This window comes from Leucopleurus acutus (genome assembly GCF_964270905.1).
Source record: "Leucopleurus acutus genome assembly, chromosome: 7".
NCBI lineage: Eukaryota > Metazoa > Chordata > Mammalia > Artiodactyla > Delphinidae > Leucopleurus > Leucopleurus acutus.
Genome location: NC_139150.1, coordinates 5,842,742 through 5,861,454, shown reverse-complemented (window position 1 = coordinate 5,861,454; position 18,713 = coordinate 5,842,742). Strand labels below are relative to the sequence as shown.

The window sequence follows — 18,713 nt, the reverse complement described above, 5'->3', positions numbered from 1 at the left end:
CTGGGATGGCCCTTCGAGGGCCCCCTTCCTCCCCCCAGTTTTGGAAGACGGGCCTGGAAATAGGAGCCTGAGGCTCGGGAAGGGGTGTGGCGGCAGGGGTTTGGAAATGACGCCATCTGTATGGTGAGGCCAGGAGCAGATGGGAGCCCCGTGCAGTCCCCGAGGGCGCGGCATCCGCACTCACACGTGTATATCAGCACGTGGGCCCTGCTGCACCTCCTCCCCGGCCCCCGGGGAGCCTGCCAGGGCCACCCTGGAGCTGGGGCTCCTGGGGTCAGGGAGGGAAGGACTGGACAGGCCTCGGCTCTTGTCTGGGACAGAGTTTGAACCTGGGGAGCCTGTTTGGCTTCTGCGAGGGTCTCTGGCTCGGGAACAGATGGGTGTCCCCATGGCGATCCTGATGGGCAGACCCCAGCCCGGCATGCCCGTCCAAGGAGGCACAGGCTGCCATTGTGCTAGGGGAAACTTGAAGCCCTGGAGAAAAAAAATCACCAGGATATGCAACACTAGACCATATGCTTTACGAATCTAAAATAAGTCTGCTTTGTATTGTAGACACCATTGCTCCAGGAACTGTGCTGGTCACTGGCCCTCGGGCAAGTCTTACAGCCTGTGCCTCGGTTTCCCCATCCGTGAGATGAGGATAATAATAGAACCCACCTCAGGGGCTGCCGTAAGGGTTCAATGAGTTATGCGTGGAGCTCAGACCCGTTACCTGACTGTGAGCTATTAGGATGGGAGTGGTGCCTGCTGGCTGTGTGTCCCTGGGCAAGTGACTCCACCTCTCTGAGACTGAATTGCCTCATCTGTAAAACAGGGTTAAAAATCCCGCTGGTGCCAGGTGGCTCTCCCGTGTGGCAGCCAGGGCATGGTAGGCGCTCACTGAAGGGATGGGATGGAGGGTGAGTGGGGTGGCTGGTCCCGCACAGCCTGTGGCCCCGGGAGATACCAAGAGAGGAGCGGCCTTGGCCCCTTAGCCCCTGGCTCCAAGCAGAGGGGCTGAAACCTGTATTTCCACGTCGCCTGACAAAGCTCTGGAAAATAACACGTTATTCCCGCCGCTGCCTCGCTGCGCCCGTGCAGTTTTCACAGTAGGCGAGAGGTCCCTCTGATATTTCCACAGCGCTTAAGCCTCCCTCCAGGCTGCCGAGCTGATGGGAAGTGGGCGGGCGGCTGGCAGCCATTGTCTCTGAGGACAGGACGAGGGCACAGGGAGGCAGGGCCGCCTGCCCAAGGCTGGTGGGGGCCGTGGGGGCCCAGTGCCCGGGCTTGGGGCAGGCTCTGTGCCCTTGGACTTGTCCCTTCCACCTCTGGGCCTGTTTCCCTCTCTGTGCAGAGGAGCCCTTGGTGGTCACCTGGATCTACCCCTTCCCCAGCCAGCCACTGTGTAGACAGGGAAACTGAGGCTCCCAGAGGAGACAGGACTCCCGGTTTTCTGGACAAAGCACCGTGGAACCGTGGGAGTGGGGCAGGCGGGGCCAGGCAGGTGGGAGGCCCTCGGGAAGAGGCTGACGTGTGGGCAGCTCGGGGGCTGCCTGGAGTCTTGGCGGGGACAGGCCTCCAGCCCTGCATGTGTGTGCACCCCCTGAAGCGCAGACACACGTGATGACCCGTGTGCACACCCCCTCACACACCAGTGCACACAAGGTCACGACCATCACAGCTCAGCACACAAGGGGCACGTGGGCATCTTGCGGACACATAGACACACGTCCTGCACACTTGAGTGCCCGCACAGCTCAGCTCTGTACTTGGGGAGCCCTGGTTCAAGTCCAGAGCAGAAAGCCCTCTCCAGGAAAGCCCAGTCTTCATCTTTCAAACAGGCTCATAGGACCCACCTCAGAAGGTTGTGAGGTTGGAGGTGAGCACATGCGGAGAAGGGAGCCATCCAGGGGTCCGCCCTGAGTGCCTCTCGAGTGCATCGTTGAAGGTCATGCGGCATTGCCCCCGCCCCCGGCCCCGCCCCCCGCAACTGGTCCCTGTTCTGTGGCTCCTGACCGTCCCGTTCTATGTTTCAGGGGAACGACCAGATCCGGTTTGAGCTCACCTGCTACTCACTGGCCCCCGAGATTACGGTAAGATGTTGCTCCTCCCCCTAGAGGGTGGGCGCTGGGGGCTGAGGCCTCTGGGGGTGTGGGGCATGGGGTTCTGGGAGGTTCTCCAGACAGGGACCTTGTGGTGGGTGGCGCCCTTCTTTCCCATGGAGAGCTCCCTTCACTCACGCCAACTGCAGGGTGACAACACTCTGTCCCTGACCATCTGTCCTTCCCGAGACACTGCCCAGGTGCCTGGGCGGGTCAGGCACTGGAGGGAAAGATGAGGCTGCCCGTCCGCCAGGGTCCTCGCCAAGCCGGGTCTGGCTTCCCGGGTGCAGATTGGAACCATTCTGAGACACGATTGGCCAATATCTGGGCTGATCACAGCCCTCTCAGCCCCAGTGGGGGCCACCCAGCTAAGGCCCTCCCCATCCCGGCTGCCTGAGCCGTGACCCCCGGGGTCTTGGATTCTCTCCGGGGATGGGAGTCAGTAGGATCAGGCCCCTGGGCATCCAGGGCGCGAGGCCGAGCCATGGAAACACACTAAATGCCACAAACACAAGGCCCAAGGGTGACCGCGGTTTTTCTAGTGGCCACGTAAAAAAAAAGAAAAAAATCAAGATAAAAAGCAACAGGTGACATCATTTTACTATGGTTTATTGAACACTATGTATCCAAAGTGGTACCATTCAGCATGTTATCGATGTGAAAAAATTACTGAGACGTTTTACATTCTTTTGGTACTAACCCTTTGAGACCCACTGTGTGCTCTGCACTTAGCTGGGACCGGCCACGATTCGGGCCGTGGTGGTCACACGTGGCGCCCGGGTACCATCTTGGACTGCACAGGCAGGCGTGGGTCCAGCTCCTTTGAGCCCACTTTGGGCGAAAGCTACAGAAAACGGGCCCCTCCCAAGCCCACAACCCCAAGCCTAAGGGGTTTCATTTTTTTTCTTTTAAGTGGAACATCTTTCTCTGTCCCTTTAACCAGCCAGCAGCTGCTTGGGGGGTGAGAGTGGCCTGGAGGTGAGTGGTAATGAACTCTAATGATCTGTTTTGACCCCAAACACCAGGCGGCAGAGAAGCCCCCCGGAAGGTAGCTGCTTGTTGATGCTGTAGGCGGGTGGGCGCGAGGCCCTTCCCCGACCCCCATTCTCTGTTCCCCCAGCAGCTTGGGGGGCCAGGGTGTCCGGTTTCTGGGTCTTTGTCTGCAGAGGCCAAGGCCATTGGTGGGATGGGGCTGGGGACAGGGCCCCGGGCTGGTCTCCGGGAGCTAGGATGAGGCCAGAGGGAGCTCCGCGCCCAGGCACTGCTCATTCCAGGCCTGGGGGACCCCACGCACGCCACTCTCATCAGCTTCCCAGCCCGGAAGTCACACCGGCCTGTCCGTCTAGATGACACCCCCACCCCCATTAGGCTGCTGTCGGCAGAGGCAGGGGCCTGGCTGGCTCCACGGCTCAGTGGGAGATTTTGCTGGGGACTTGTCCCCGACCCCCCAGGCTGGTGGGATGCATTCGGTCCAGCTCCCCTCCTTTCCCCAGCTAGAGCAGGCCCGGGGGAGGGGGAAGGGAGGGGAGTAAGAGGGGTGGGCCAGGGGACGTTGCAGGTCGCATGGGCCTCACTGGCCCGCAGCAGGGCCAGGCGGTGTAGCTGCAGCAACGTGAACCCCTCCTTAGTCACCAGGGGTGCGGGGCCCTGGCCCTCTGGACAGTGGTGCCGTTAGGAAACTTGAGGCCTATCTAGTTCAAAGTCTCAGTTGGAGAGACTGAAGCCCAGCGGGGCAGACACCCGCCTGGGGACACACAGCCATTCTGCCACAGAGCTCGGGCCTCTCCAAAACCACCCTCTAGGACGGCAGGCCGTGTCATTCCCCTGCCCACACCCCGTGGGCTACACAGAGCCCCCACCCAGGTGCCCAGTGGAGCCTCAGGCCCCTTACCAGAGCGGCCAGCTCTGCAGCTGAAAGCCAGGAGAGGCTGCCCGGGCCTGACTCCTTGCCCCATGTCCAGGTCATCGCTCCTTGGAGGATGCCCGAGTTCTACAACCGGTTCCAGGGCCGCAACGATCTGATGGAGTACGCGAAGGTATGGCCAGACCCCACCATCACCCCGGCCCTGGCCCAGTGCCCTCCAGGCACAGCCCTCCAAGGGGGTTGTCTGGGCCAGAGGCACGGGGCTGGGACTGATACCCACGCCTGGAGACTGAACCTCTGCCCTGGCTGCTACCCTCTGCCCCGTTACACCTGTTCCCTGGGCCGGCTCCGCTGAGGTGTGGTCACTGCCAGGGGCATCTCCCGAGGGAGCCCCCAGTCCGCCGAGCAGGAGGGCGATGGGCCCCCTCTGCTTCCTGTTCCAACTGCCACCTCTGCGGTGTGTGTCGCTCAGGGGATGGGCGGATGGGGGGTGTGGGCCCGGCTGTTGTGTGCCCCTCCGTTACCTAATTGTCCCCAGTGCTTTCCCAGGGACAGGTAGGCGCTCCGAGGGGCAGAGGCAGACAAAGACTTCTGTCGCACCAGCCCTTTTGAAGTACAAGTTGCAGTAAACCATGTTAGAAGTTTTGCATCAGGATCCGTAGCCACTCCCCAGGGTACCTTTCTTTTTAGCGACTCAATGGCAGCCCCTGACAAACAGCCTCAATCAGTCAGACAGGGGAAAGCAACCCTGTGCACACACCAGAAAATTGCTCGGGGTTTTAAGCAGCAGTCACCAGGGCTGGCTGTGAGCTCCTGCCGCGGCCAAGGGGCCGCGTGGTAGGGGACGCGGCGGGGACGCAGCCCTGCCCCTACCGCCAGCATCCCATTAAGACCTGGAGAGCTCGGAGGAAAGATCTCCTCTACCATCTGTTGTTTTATTATTAAAAGGGGAGTTTACAAGTGCAAGCCCATATGTTGCCAAACAAATTTTCAAATAGCAGAGCTATTAAGAGAACAAGGTTACAGGCTTTTTTCCCCTCCTTGGTCTCCCTGATACAGAACACGAAGCACGTTTTATCTCTAAGAGCAATGAATGGAGACCCCCGCCCGTCTACATTCTTACGCCTGCAGTTGTGGTTCAAGAGGCCTGACCCATACGCTGCCCTTCATTTCCGTAGCTCCCAAACAAAAGCGGCCCCTGGTTTTTCCAGAAAAGATGAATTTCGGCGGTATTGTTGTCCCTCCTTCCCAGATTTTGGGGAGAAGCCCCTTGGCCCAGCTACTGTCTCAAATAAGCTTTTAAACAGGAAAGTTTGCCCCGGAGAGATGAGTCCGTGTCTCCGGCCACCGACCCTCCCTCGGAGGCTGGGATCAGAATTGAGCTCTCGGCAATCTGACCACATTCCAGGACGGAGGCAGTGTCCCTGCACCCGGGGAGTGACCAGAATGACAGAGCAGCAAGCAGACTCTGTCCAAAATTCAGAGCCAGGCAGCTGCTTCAGCTGAGACGGAAATCAATGGGGCTTTGAAAAGCCCTGCTTTCAGGATTCCTAAGTCGTCAAGGCCACAAGGTGCTGTTAGGAGACTCATCGGAAACAAGCATTAGCATCGCTTTCCACCTCCCCGCAAATCCATCGTCCAAGGGAAAAACACTTAGAATCACCCCATCCTTATCACTGTCACCATAATTCTTTTAGAGCCAGTGTGCAAGGTCGGGGGCTGGAAAGCAGGGCAGTCTCCTGTGTACATGCTGAAGATGGTTTTGTTTTCTGTCCTCAATTGCATCCAGAATTTTCGGTGTGTGTGTGTTGGCGGGGAGCTCAGGATGGAGAGGGGAGGGGAAGCAAATCTCTTTGGTTGAGGGACTATGTCTGGCATTTGTATATATCTCACTGCTGAGGAAGGGCTGCCCATCCCGTTCCTCCCTCCTCCGCCCCTTACCTCCCGTTCGCTCGGATGGAGCCCCAGTGGGAAAGAGGAAAGGCAAGAGTGTTTCCAAACCAACCCCCAGAAGAAAGGCTCCAGGGAACCCGCCTGCTGGTTTTCTCAGCCCCCAGCCCGGGGAGTCCTCTCTGAGGGGATTTCAGCCCATCTGGCACAGGGTCCTGGTCCCCACACCTGGCCACTCTACCTGGAGATGGCACAGGGCAAGTGTGTGGATTTGACTCTGGGCAGCTTTGTCTGACGTTGATCGGCCTCTAAGTGAGGTGCTCCACGTGCCCACGTGGTTTGCATTGAAGAGTACGCACATTTTAGGGTGGGTGTGGGCTGTTTCTTTTAAAAGGAGCCTCTGGGTAAAGCCGGACAAAAATCAAGAGGGGATAACCTAATTCATTTTGAAATTTTAAGGTTCTGATGACAGAAACAGCGGCTCCCTGGAGGAAGCCTCTAGAATCTTAGTTGTGGGCGTGAGCTGAGCCTGGGCAGAGCCCCATTAAGGGAGACGGGGCGATGCTGGTGGAGGCTGTGGGACCCTGAGCTGGCCAGGTTGGGGGACCCACCCAGGGGGCGAGGTGCTGAAAGGGGGCCTGGGAGGTGGAGCGGACGATCTCGCTGACTTAAAGGGGGCCCGGCTGGGCCACTCCGCTTTTGTGCCCGGTAAGCCCAGGAGAGGAAAGCAGGATGTAATGCATGTGCTGGGTCCAACCAGGTGTCAGCCAGGGCAGCACGGGGCAGCTCAGGAAGCCAGCCGCATCTTTAATCCAAAAGACCTTCCAAGTGTCACCAACAGCCTTTCAGGCCCAGGGTCTCCGGAGGGATAACTTTTCTCCTTGGACCAAGGCACGGATCACCTGGGAAGCAAAACATAATCAGAACCAACAGGGAGGAGGGGGGCTCTTCCTTTTCAGGGCTGCAGAGGTGTGTGTGTGGTGACTGCTGGGCAGTAGGGAGAAGTGGCCCCGGGAAGCGCCCGGCCATGCCCCGTAAACAAGTGTCCTGAACAAGCAGCTCTCGTGGGCGCCTCTCGCTTCCTTGGGTGAATGTTAAGCACCTCTGTGGGTGCAGATGAGATCCATATTGGAAGTTGGGTCCATTCCAGCTCCCGGCTCATAGGGCCACGGTGGGGCTCAGCCGGTGGTGCTGGGAGACCCTCGGCACACTGCCTGGCACACTCTTACGTGCTTTGGGGGGCACTTGAAGTATAGACTCAGAATCTTCTGGAAGAAACCTCCAAGGCCAGCATCCACTCCACAGCATCTCAGACACAGGGTCTTATAGTTTCTGCCTGGGCATGTCTGGAAATGGGCCCTCACTCCCTCCCTGAGCAGCCTGGGGGAGGGGAAGGAAACCAGGGGTGCGTCCAGGGCCTTGCCTGCATGGGAGCCAGAGGTTGGGGATGTCTCTGACCTTGAAAGAAAACCAAGGCAGCTGGGCCTGACCCTTGTGTCTACTTCAAGCTGCCTCACGCCAACGCGGTGTTGCCTCTTACCTGCAGCGACATGGAATTCCCGTCCCAGTCACCCCCAAGAACCCGTGGAGCATGGACGAGAATCTGATGCACATCAGGTAAGACGTCGCCCACCTGTCCACTGCTCTGCTTAGCGTCAGTGGGCGCCTGTCTGCGTCGGGCCGGGATGTAGTGGTGGCCCACACAACACGTGGTCCCTGCCCTTACGGAGCCCGGGGGCCTCGAGGAGGAGAGGCCACCTCATTCCCAGCTCTCGCTGCAGCTCTGCTGAGTGCCAGCCGTAGATAAAGGGCACCTGGCCTTGGCTGGGGTGTCAGGGAGGGCTTCTCTGAGCAAGTGGCATTTGAGGTTAGAACCTTAAGGATGAGGAGGGACCGGCCGGGGCTCCGGGAAGGGCATCGAAAGCAGAGGGAACAGCATCTGGGAACAACCCTCTGAGAAGGCCCCCTGGATCTGGTGCCCTGAAGACTGAGGGAAGTGTCCCAGGCCCTCGCTTGTAGCCTGCAGCTCCCACGGCCAACTGTGGTGGCCCAGAAAGTTCCAGGCGGGCTTGGTAGCAGTTGCTTTGGGAGAGATAAAAGGACAGACCGGACTTACGTTGGGGGTAGGGGTGTCAAGGCTGTGTCCCTCTGCCCCCCTCCACTGACCCCCATCTTTCTTCTCCCCTACAGCTACGAGGCTGGAATCCTGGAGAACCCCAAGGTAATTCCCCATTTCCCCAAGCCGGCTGTCTAGCGGTGGCTGCCCTGTGCCGACACTGTCTGGTGTGTTTGTAGCCTAATTTGAAATTTCACGGGGGGCCGGGCGTGGGGCTGGGGCCGAGTCCGGCCTGTGTTCCCCGACCCTCCTCACCGGGCGCCCCGCCGCCTGGCCACTCCACACTGCGTTTTAAGATCCACCCCCTTCTCTGGTGCTCTTTTCCTAATTGCTGTTGGGATGAATAGGAGAAGGAAATATTTCAGGGCAGCATAGAGCCAGAGCGTGATTGTGAGACAATAAAGAAGCAATTAGGCAGATGAGACACTTGTGGGAGGGCCCAGCCTGGGCCCTCTCAGGCCGCTGCTGCCACCGGGGGAGGTGGCACAGATCAGAGCCTCAGGACCCCTTCGTCTGGGCCTGTGCCCGCCTGCGTCAGGCCGCCCTGATGCCCCTGTCCCCAGCCTCCCAGCTGGGCCTCGGCCGTGTTTGAAGTTCAGGATTTCTCTCCCTGGGGGGTTTCCTTTGTATCTCCCCCCGCCCGCCGTGGGAGATGGAGGAGATCTACCCTGGGAAGAGAAAAGTCTCTTTGTCCCTGAAGGACTGTGTCTCCGTTGCCCGGCTCAGCCCCCCTGCACCCCCACCACCACCCCCACCACCCCCCGCGGGCGGCTGCTTTGGGGGTGGGGTGCTCGTCTGATGTTAGGGGAGAAGTGTGCTGGGAGGCCGGGCCTGGGGGGTCCAGGAGGACCAGCTGGAGTGGAGGAGGCTGGGTGCTTTGGGGGAGGTGGGGTGAGCTGGAGCCCTGCCTGGCCCCGGTGGCTCCCCACAGGCACCAGGCCTCTTGGTCGGAGTTGGCAATAATGTAACGCGTACCGGTGACCGTTTCTGGAGCCCGGCCTGGCATTCGCGTTTTCCCCGCTCACTTTCCTCCGCTGCTGCCTCTGAGCCTCCTGGTTTTGTGGGTGAGGAAACTTGAGGCCCAGGGAAGTGACTCGCCCCGGGGCACCAGCTGCTCAGCAAGGGAGCAGGCCTGGTGGCCGTGTCGCCCCATCGCAGGAGTGGCCCTCCGGCCTCTGTGGTTCCCCAGCGACCCGCACCTCCTTTCCGCACCCAGCTCAGCACAGCCGCGTCGCTCAGGAGAGCCTGCGCCTTCGTCCCCTGGGGGCTGCCTGCCGGCCCCGGGCTTTTCCAGTTCGTGCTCTGCCGACCCCAGGGCACTCGGGCCAGCCACCCCTAATTAGGCAGTCAGCCAGTGCCATGGGGGGGGGGCGGAGGGGGCTGAGCGCGGCAGGCAGCCAGCTTGCAGGTGGGTGTCCCCCAGGCTCCAGGCCCGCTGGGCAACCATCCTACCGCTTCTGTAGCGGCCTGTGGCGCTCTCACCTCAGGACTGGGGGAGCAGAGCCAAGGCCAGAGGGGAAATCGCCTCTCAGGCAGTGCCGGGCAGTGCAGGTCCCCTAGCCTCATTAGAAATGAGGGTAGTGGATGGGTAAGTAAGTGATAAAGAGTGCATTTTTCAGCATTCTACCACCCAGTCAAGGTGGGAAAGTTAGTGCTTGGCTCCCAGAGATCTGAAACCTGGGTCTGAATCCTGACTCTGCTTCTATTGCTGTGCAACCTTGGGCAAGTTACCCAACCTCTCTGAACCTCTGACTCTTTATGCAAACAGTGGTCAATCACAACACCTCTCTCCTGGGGCATCGAAAGCACTTGGCCTGTTCCTAGCACAGGGCAAGGCCTCAATCATGGAGCCAGGGGTCCTGCCCTCCCTCCTCAAGCCAGCTAAGATTATTTGGGGAGGAAGGAGCCAAGGTTCCCTAAGGACCCCTCTCATCAGGCAGGAAAGGCTGGGCTGCGTGTGAGTCGAGGGGGAGACAACATTCCCGCTGAGAAGTGTAGGGCCAGGCAGAGGGACCCAGGGTCTGGCCCCTGTGGCCCTGCTTTCCCAGGCGGCTCCGCTGCAGGGTGCGGGCCAGGGGAGCCTGTTGTCCTCCCATTGCCACCAGTAGATCCCAGGAATGAGGGGGAAGCCGCTAGGGGCCCGGGGGCACTACTCTCCACGGTGGAGGAACGCTGTACCCCGGGCAGCCCCGGGCCCCTTGGAAGGTGCTGGGGAGACAGAGCTTCAGGGAGCCGGTGTCCCCTCCCCCTCTCCAGAAAAAGCCCGAGACCTGCTGAGGGGAGGGTTCGAAGGCAGATGGCGGAGCCATTTTCTGCCTCCATGAGGGCTGATTGAAGGGCAATGAGGCAGCTAATGCGAAGAAAGATAGAAATTTACTTGCTTTAACTTCATACAGCCCACAGTGAAAGAGTGCATTCAGTTGCCGGCCCGCCATATCTGATGGATGAATAAACCATTTGCAGCATCGATCATGCCTGTACATCATGGTTTAGTTCATGGGCCATTTGCTTTCAATTTCTCCTTCTCGGCCCTGTTTCATGCTTTCTTTCGCCCTCTCCCCATCCCCCCTCCCACTCTCTCTCTCTCTCTTTTTTTTCTTCACTCTCTTCCCTCCCCCAACACCCCCCCCCCAAGATGACATTGGAAGTGAGCCCTCCCGCTGGGATGGATAAATAGATGTTATTGATACTCAGCAACAAACTATTTGTCATTTGAACTGGGCTTTTAGGAGGGAGAGTAAAAAGGAGGCAGGCGCGAGCCACCTTGGAATGCAAAGCAAATGTCTCTTTATTTCTATTTAGTTATTTTATTTAATCGGTGCCGTCAGGGTGTCAGAAGCTCCTACTTCCCACTGCAGAGAGCTGGGTTGCTGGTCCCTCGAGGGCTTCCCACCTCCTCTCTCCTTCCAGTGCAGACATTCTCATCCTGTTTGCTGCTCCGTCAAGTGTTTGGGAACTGATGGACCGGCAGGCGCAGAACAGGTGGAGGTGGGGGGGGAGGCGGCCTCAGGTGGAGGCGCCCGGGCTCTCAACGCTGGTACCTGCTTTGAGTTCAGGCTGGGCTGGACAGCCAGTGAGGAGCCCCGGGCAGGTGGGAAAGGAGCTCTGGAGTCCTGTTGGTCACCCGGAGGTCCCAAGCCCTGTTTCACTTTGCCTTATGGCCAAGGATGGCCCTCGGGCCCGTCTGTTCCCAACGAATGTGGAGGTCGGCAGGACCCAGTAGGGCCTGGGGAGCCGGGCATTGCTCTGAAACCAGCCTGATGCCCGAGCTGTCTCTGGCCACATCCCTGGTGCTGTTTCTTGGCGGAGCGGCTGGGAAACAGCATGGGGTGATGGAAAGAGCACAGGATAGGGATTCTGGGGTCCTCGGGGCTGAGTCCCATGCCGACGGGGTGGGGTGGTGTGATTTGGACGAGCGGCTTCTTTGGCTTTAGTTTTCCAACTGGTCCATGGAGGCATCAGGCTGGAGGTCCTTAAGGACCCTCCTCCTCCTTGGGTCTGTCTTGGAGGTCCGTTCTGGGTTCTTGTTCCTGCCCCACAAATGGAAACAGATGAAGGGATGCAGCTGGCCTCAAGCCACACAGCCCTTTGGAGGTGTGAGGGCTTCACCACCAGACCCATCTGAGCTCAGAAGTAAAGCTAGAAGGATCACCTGTCCCTGTTCGCCCAGGACTGGGGGGTTTCTCAGGGTACGGGAACCGGGATGGTTGGTCACACCCTGACATAGAACCAGCAGGCAAAGTGACCGCAGATGAGGGATCAGAGGAACTCCTGGCGGCCCCACCTCTCCTGGAGCAGCTCTTCTCGGAGGGTGGCATCACCAGGGGGCGGTCCCAGCAGTCCTGTCGCCACCAGGCCCCCTCTGGCATCTTCTTGGGTGATTTTCATGTCCAGTAAAAAAATATAAAAATTGTCTATACATTTAAATTGTAAGGCAGTCAAAGGCAGGTATCATTTCCCCCCATTTTACAGATGAGAAAACCGAGGCTCGAACGGGTGAAGCAACTTGCCCAAGACCCCATAGCCTGAGGTCTCGACTCCTGGCTTTGGGGGTATTTGCCACCACTCTGAAACCCAACACATCGTTGTTGAGGGCCTCGTGGGCTTCCTGCCCTGGGCCATGTGGCCCCCACCTCCACACAGCATACAGGGTTGCACCTACAGTCCCCCTCCGCCTGTAGTTCTTCCTCCATAGGTGGGGTAACAGTACTTGACCTTCTTACCAAACGGGGCTGCAGAGAACACAAAGGAAGCTGCAGTTGCAAAGTGGCATGGGAATGTTTGCAGGGTTTTGAAAGGCAAGATTTAAGGGACTGCACTTCCCAGGATGTCCGCAGGTGGATAACAGTGCTGGGCCCTGGCATGCCCCCTGGGACGGACTTGAGCAGTCAGGCCCAAAGGGCCCCCGGCCCCCACCGTGGCAAGTGTCCAAGCCACAGCCTGGGGGCGGGGGTAGGGGGTGGGGGGCCGGTCAGGGCCTCGGGAGCGGGAGGCAGGAGGGACTTGGAGGGTTCCAGGCAGCCCGTGGCCCCTCCGCTGCTTCATCAAGACGAGGGAGAGGCCCGTTTTCCAACACGCCCGAGAAAAAAATACACATAAAGGTTGATGTGTTTTCAAATGGGTTTTTGCGTTGCTCGTCTCTTTGCTCCCTGTGAGTATTAACCTCGGGGACCCCGGGGACGGCTCTGCTCGCCAGAGCACCTGCTGGGGTCACGCGCAGTCATTAGCTTTGCCGTCACTGCAGAATAAACCCCAATTCCCGGTGCCGGGAGAGCGTGCGCGCCCGGAAGCCCGCCTAGCGCCCCGCTCCCGCAAAGTCACGCTTTTCCTGCCTGACTGGCTCCTCCCGCTATATTCTACCTCCAGCTGCGGGGGCGTCAAAGAAAAAGATGAGATCAAGTTGAGGGGAATTGTCTGATTTCATGAGCCCTTTGTTTCCCAGGGCCCTGGCAAGCGGGGCTGGCTCCGGGTGGGGGGCTGGGAGGCCCGCCGGACTGGCCAGCCGATGGCGAGCGCCAGCAGCGCCCTGGCTCTGGAGAGGGGCGCAGGGGGCTGCCGGCAGGGTGTCCAGGGGCCGGCATGGCACGGTTTGGCTCTGGTACAGCGCCCTCCAACCTCTTTCTGTCTTTTGTCAGAACCAAGCGCCTCCAGGCCTCTACACAAAGACCCAGGACCCGGCCAAAGCCCCCAACAGCCCAGACATCCTTGAGATCGAGTTCAAGAAAGGTAGGTGTCCGCCTGTCGGGACTCCAAGGCGTGACCCCTTGGGGCCCTGGCTCTTTTCCCCTCTTTGCCCGGGAGCCTGGGCACGAGTCCTCTGCATCCCTCCTGTGTTCCTGGAAGCCAGGGTCCGGGCTGGGGCTTCAAATGTTCCCCACTGCCGCCTCCCCAGATGGCGTGATCTGTGGAAGCCTCCAGGCTTGGGAAGAAGCACCCTCTGCTGGTGTCCATCAGTTCGTGGGCACCAGGTCTGGAGGGAGCATTCTAGCCCCTGAGCAACCACTTGCCGACCACTTTGGCCCTTTGGGCAAGCCACTCCACTTTCCTGGCCTCAGTTTCCTCATCTGTAAACTGGGGATAAAAGAGTATCCACTGCCTCGTGTTTTCATGGTATAGAATAAGATCTGGACGAGGTGTATCCAGCGCAGGGCCCTGCACCACAGAGGTGCTCAGCCAGTTATGAGTCTTACAGAGCCAGCCTCGGGGGCCCCCCGACCCCATGGCTAGTCCTGAGTTAGCTGCTTGATGCGTCTCCCTACCCCCCATCCTGGGTTCAAAGCTGCTGCCACTCTTGCTTGTGTCCTGATCTCCTCATCTTGTCTGCTACCATCAAGAAGTGTTTGCTGGCCTGAACTGAGTGCCCAGCCTTGAGCCTGGCACCAGGGACAACCCCCTTGCCCTGAAAGATGGAGGGAAAGAAAGGCATGCTGGGTAATGGAAGGAGCAGGACCAGTCCACTCTGAGGGCTCAGAGTGTCCAAGGAGAGGACTTTTCCAGGAGGCTGCAGAAATCGGAGAGGCAGAGATGGAGGAACCAAGAGGGGGCGTGAGGGCATCCCAAGCCCAGGCAGGGAGGCTGGCCCTTCTGTGCACCAGGCAGCTGCAGGGAGGGAGCAGAGGGAGGGGGCTCTGCAGAGAGGCCTTTCCCAAGGCACCTCGACACGGAGGATGGGGAGGGCCAAGCAGGGGCCCGGATAGGTCTCCTGCTCTCACCTGCCAGTGTGACCTTGACAACCAGCTTCACCTTTCTGGGCGTCAGGCTCACTCGCCTGTAAAATGGGCCACAGAAAGGATGCTCGCAGGTGCCGAGCACGGGGTATGGAGTGAGGCGCTGGGAAAAAAGCCTGTTGGCACTTTAGTAAACTGCCTCCTCCCGGCCTTTCCCAAGAGCCTGACCAAGTCATTGGGCGTTTTCATCGCTCCCCGCCCTGCCGCTGTCAGTTCAAACCCTTGAATTTCATGCCCTCTGGGGACCAAAAGGCCCTTAGTCTAAGGTCCCTAAAGGGAGCTGGAGCACTAAGTCCAGCTTAGGCCCACTCTCTGCCCCAGGGCTGTGCTGGCGTGGGGCCTCTTCGGGCATCATCTCTGAGAAGACGGTGAGATGAACCCAGGCTGCACGCCCCACCCCAGGTCCCCCGGAAAACTGGGAGGGCGGTGAGGGTGGGCAGGAGGCAGCCTAGGGTCCTGAACACAGGCGCTGAGCCCGAGAAGAAACGTGATCCATTTTAATGATCTGGGGACTGTCTGGAAAAAAAAGAAAAAAGTAGACGGGAGGAACCCTCCTCGGCTACTCCCCATTCACTCTCTAGTTAATTTATTTGAAGTTTTAATCTAATTATTAACTATTTTAAAGGCTAAGAGGCTTTCTCCGGCAGCAGCACCAACAATGTCCGCTCCTCTCTGGGGCAGGCCCCATCCAAGGCCCCGCGAGGGCCATAATAGGACCCGGAGGGAGAGAAAGGGAGAGGGGAGAGGCGGGGGGTGGCGAGAGGGGCTTAAGGTTCATTATTGGGCAGACTTACATTTAATAGCAATTTACAACCAAGTTATAAAACCCCTGGAAATGGGGGTTAAGAATGGTGAGGCTGACAGCCCCTGAGCGCAGCCCCTCCAGGCGGCGCCCGGCTAATAAAGACTCAAAAGCCGCTATTGAGGCCTGATTGGCACCCGATGGCCGGCCACATGGTAATGAGCTGGGCAGATGGGTGGGGGATTAGCCGCCAACTTTGAACAGCTTTTCTTTGTCACTGTTACAGCTCTCTTGTTAGTCCTCTAATACATTTATTGCTCATTTCACACCGCTCGAGAAAGCGCCCCTTGCTATTCAGAGTCAACCCCGAACCCACACACTGCCCCCCTCCAGCCACCCCCCCCCCGACTCGGCCCTTCCCTCCCCGAGCGGCTGCCTCCCTGCTGCCCTCCTGCCACCCCAGACCCAACTTCTCAGAATGCAGACGCCTCCAGCATCTTGCCTGCTGGCGCGGGCATCATTTCACCCCCGTCAATCAGATGGCTGTGTGTGGGTCTGGGGTACAGGGTTGGGGCTTGGGGGTCCGCCTGACAGACGTGGCCGGGGGCCGTGTGTGTGTGTGTGTGTGTGTGTGTGTGTGTGTGCGTGCGCGCGTGTGTGTGTGCGTGTGTGTGTGTGTGTGTGAGCTCAGCCGCACCTCAGCCAGGCGCTCCCCCCCCCCCCACCCCGGCCCGTAACTGGTGGGACAGAAGGTACTCCCGGTTACTGCCTCCTAAGACAATGGTGGAGCGTGAAATTCAATTAGTTCAGGGCCTGGTTCCAATTTCACAGCCCCTAAATGCAAAAGGAGCAAAGAGAATGGGAAGGGTGGGGGAGAGGTTTTTATTGCATTTTCCCTTTCATTCTGGGGGGCTTTCTCTCCCCTTCTCTCTCCCCAGCAGGCCTCAACCTGCACAGGGCTTTTCAAGGAGTCATTTGGAGTCCATATCTGTCACATCCATTTAAGGCGTTTCGGGTGGAGGGAAGGGGCGGGGTAGCAGGCACAGGCTCGTCCGCTGAGCTCCAGCCACGGGCCCACTGCCCTCTCCTCCTGCCCTAGGGGTCCCTGTGAAGGTGACCAACGTCAGGGACGGCACCACCCACAGCACGGCCTTGGAGCTCTTCCTGTACCTGAATGAAGTCGCGTGAGTGCCCGCAGCCCTGCCCGGCCTCCTGGGAAGCCACCATGTTGGGCAAGCACCAGCCCGGACCACTGTGGGGGGGCTGATGGTCCCAGCCTGAGGCCGAGGGGCCAGGGAGGACAGGCCAGTGTCCCGCAGTCAGCCTCGGCACGGCCCCATAGCCATGGGGTCCTCTGGTTCCGTGGGAGAATCCTGGTGGCCCTCAGCCTTGGAAGGTAACAACCCCGGGGGTCTACTGCCCCCTAGGGACGGTCCAGAACTTCCGAGCTCTCTACTGGATCTGAGACCAGGGTAGAAGGAAAGATGAGCAGTGGATAGGGCTGGGTGCCACGTGAGGCCCAGGACAGAGATAAAGGAAGTTGCACGTTGAACTCGCTGTGTGTCCTAGGATAGCCCTTCCCTCCTTGGGCCTCAGTTTCCCCATCTGTCCAATGGGTGGTTGGACCAGGGGGTCTGGCTCACATGTCCTCTGAGTCTTGGATCCCGAGCTGGTGCCTGACGCCCTGCCTGTGACCCCGAGTGGCCGGTTCTCCCCACAGGGGCAAGCATGGTGTGGGCCGCATCGACATCGTGGAGAACCGCTTCATCGGCATGAAGTCGCGGGGTAAGTCACTCGCCAGCCTCAGGCGCAGGCCTCGGCTCCCGGCGGCCCCTGGCACCCCCGTCACATGTGGGTGTTGCTCCTCCCAGGCTGACTTTGGGCAAGTCCTGTCACCCCGCCAGACTGTTTCCCTCCTGGGACTGATGTCTGAAGGCATCACGAGAAGAGCTGTCCCAGGAGCAGGGAGAGGCTCAGAGGAGAGAGGAGACGGGGGCCAGGCCTGGAGGTCGTGCTCTCCTGTGGCCCTGCGGCGGGTCGGCCAGGCTTAGAAGCAGACCGTGCAGGGCTGATTTTGTGGTCATTAAGGCTGCGTTGACGAGGCCAGCTGGCCTGGTGGGGTGGGAATCCCGCCAGGGGTGGGCGCTGTGAGCCAGCCGGGGCCTGAGGGCCTGTTCCAGGGTCTGGCAGGGCGTGGGGACAGGGCTCTGCCTTGGTGCTGAGTGGCTGCCACCTTGGCTAAGCTGCCCGGCCCATATCCACCTCTGGCTGGGCCTGGAGGGAGGATAGGCTGGTCCCCAAGCAGGGGCTCTGTCTCCTCTTAGTAAGCAGAGCCCCATGGGTCCCTATCGGTCACTCATCGTGTTGTCTGGACCACACCCTCCCCCATCCATATGAGGGGATCTCCTGTTCCCCAGTGGTAAAGCAACGCCGCGTGCTTCCGGACTTCAAGATGGAGCGGCAAGCTTTCAGCGGTCAGAGTCCCTGGGCTGGGCACTCGAGTCTCTAAGCACCGGGGGTGGGGTTGAGGCCTCTTGTGTGGGCAGGTGTTTAACTCGCTTTGCTTAGGGTCAATTTAGAAGGATGACACAGCCAAATAAAGCCAGGCCAGGGTATAGCCATGGCCCTTTGTCTTTCAGGGTGTTTTCACTAAGATTCTAAACTCCAAAGAGAGCCGATGGCTGGATTTCAGCGGTTAGAAAGGGCACTGGTCGGGAGGCAGGATGCTGGGGCTTTCATGCCAGCTTCGCTGTGTCTTGCTAGATGACCTTGGACTTGTTATCTCTGGGCCTCAGTTTCCCTAGGTGTAATGCGGTAGGCATGGGGATGGGAGCTGGATCATTCTGGCTCTGACCTGTTTGAATTTATCTCAAAAGGGAAGGAAGGAAGGAAAGTGGCTTTCCCTCTTTCCTGTGTTTTTTCCTCTTCCACACACATACTCTGTGAGAAACAACCTAATTGAAACTCTCTCGGGAAGGCCTTGTGGCGAACAATATTACTAACTGGCTGCTCCCTTTTATCCTCACTTACCTTTGTATCTTACCTATAGTAACATCTGATTAAATGTCGCTTTGTCTCAGTCTGCCCTTGGGAGCCAGCACAATGCAAACGATGCAAGGCAGACCCTGGAGGGACCTTGGGGAGCCAGAGACCAGCACCCTCGTTTTACAGGCAGGGAAACCAAGGCTCGAAGTCACAGGCACCAGGACCAGGACTGATGTCCAGACACAGAGAGGCATGGAGTGGAGGGCTGAGAGCTTGAACTCTGCTAGATCGGGGTTCTAGCCCATGTGTAATAGCAGGAAGTGGCCCAGGGGAGGAACTTCATAGATGGCAGCAGCCCCACAGGGATGCTGAAAGGGCAAAGGCAGCCTATGCCCTCTGGGTACCGTCCGAGTGGCTCAGAGATGTCCACTCTGCGCCTATTGTCACGTCCCTCCCACGCCCAAGGCAGGCATCACTAATTGATTGTGGATGTAGATCAGTGCTGCTGACCATGGAAAGATAAGGGCTGGCCTGAGGTCACTCTGTGAAATGGCACGCAAGTGAACTTGAACGGAAGGAGGTAGTCATAAAGGCGTGAACTGGGCTGATCTGGGAAGACATCCTGAAAGAGGTGGCAGGAGAATAGGCTTCAACTGGTAGAACGTGGAACAGAGTGGAGTGGGAGCCTTCCAGCAGGAGTGGTAGAGAAGGTAGGAGGAGCCCCAAGTGGCCAGCTGGGTGGTGGGTTGGGTCTGAGGCTGACTGACCCCCTGGAGACCTTGGGAAGGCACAGTGAAGGGCTGGT

The 18,713-nt window shown here is 59.2% G+C and overlaps 1 protein-coding gene across 2 annotated transcripts in view; it reads left to right on the top strand.

Moving 5' to 3' along the window:
- Nucleotides 1-18,713, top strand: part of ASS1 (argininosuccinate synthase 1) — a 51,139-nt gene that overhangs the window by 15,297 nt on the left and 17,129 nt on the right. For both annotated transcript variants that reach the window (XM_082843186.1, XM_082843187.1), the window contains exons 5-11: nucleotides 2,019-2,075; nucleotides 4,046-4,120; nucleotides 7,385-7,455; nucleotides 8,029-8,059; nucleotides 13,090-13,180; nucleotides 16,023-16,107; nucleotides 16,644-16,708. In XM_082843186.1, coding sequence (XP_082699312.1) covers nucleotides 2,019-2,075; nucleotides 4,046-4,120; nucleotides 7,385-7,455; nucleotides 8,029-8,059; nucleotides 13,090-13,180; nucleotides 16,023-16,107; nucleotides 16,644-16,708 — 475 coding nt within the window. The remainder of the gene's footprint in view (nucleotides 1-2,018; nucleotides 2,076-4,045; nucleotides 4,121-7,384; nucleotides 7,456-8,028; nucleotides 8,060-13,089; nucleotides 13,181-16,022; nucleotides 16,108-16,643; nucleotides 16,709-18,713) is intronic.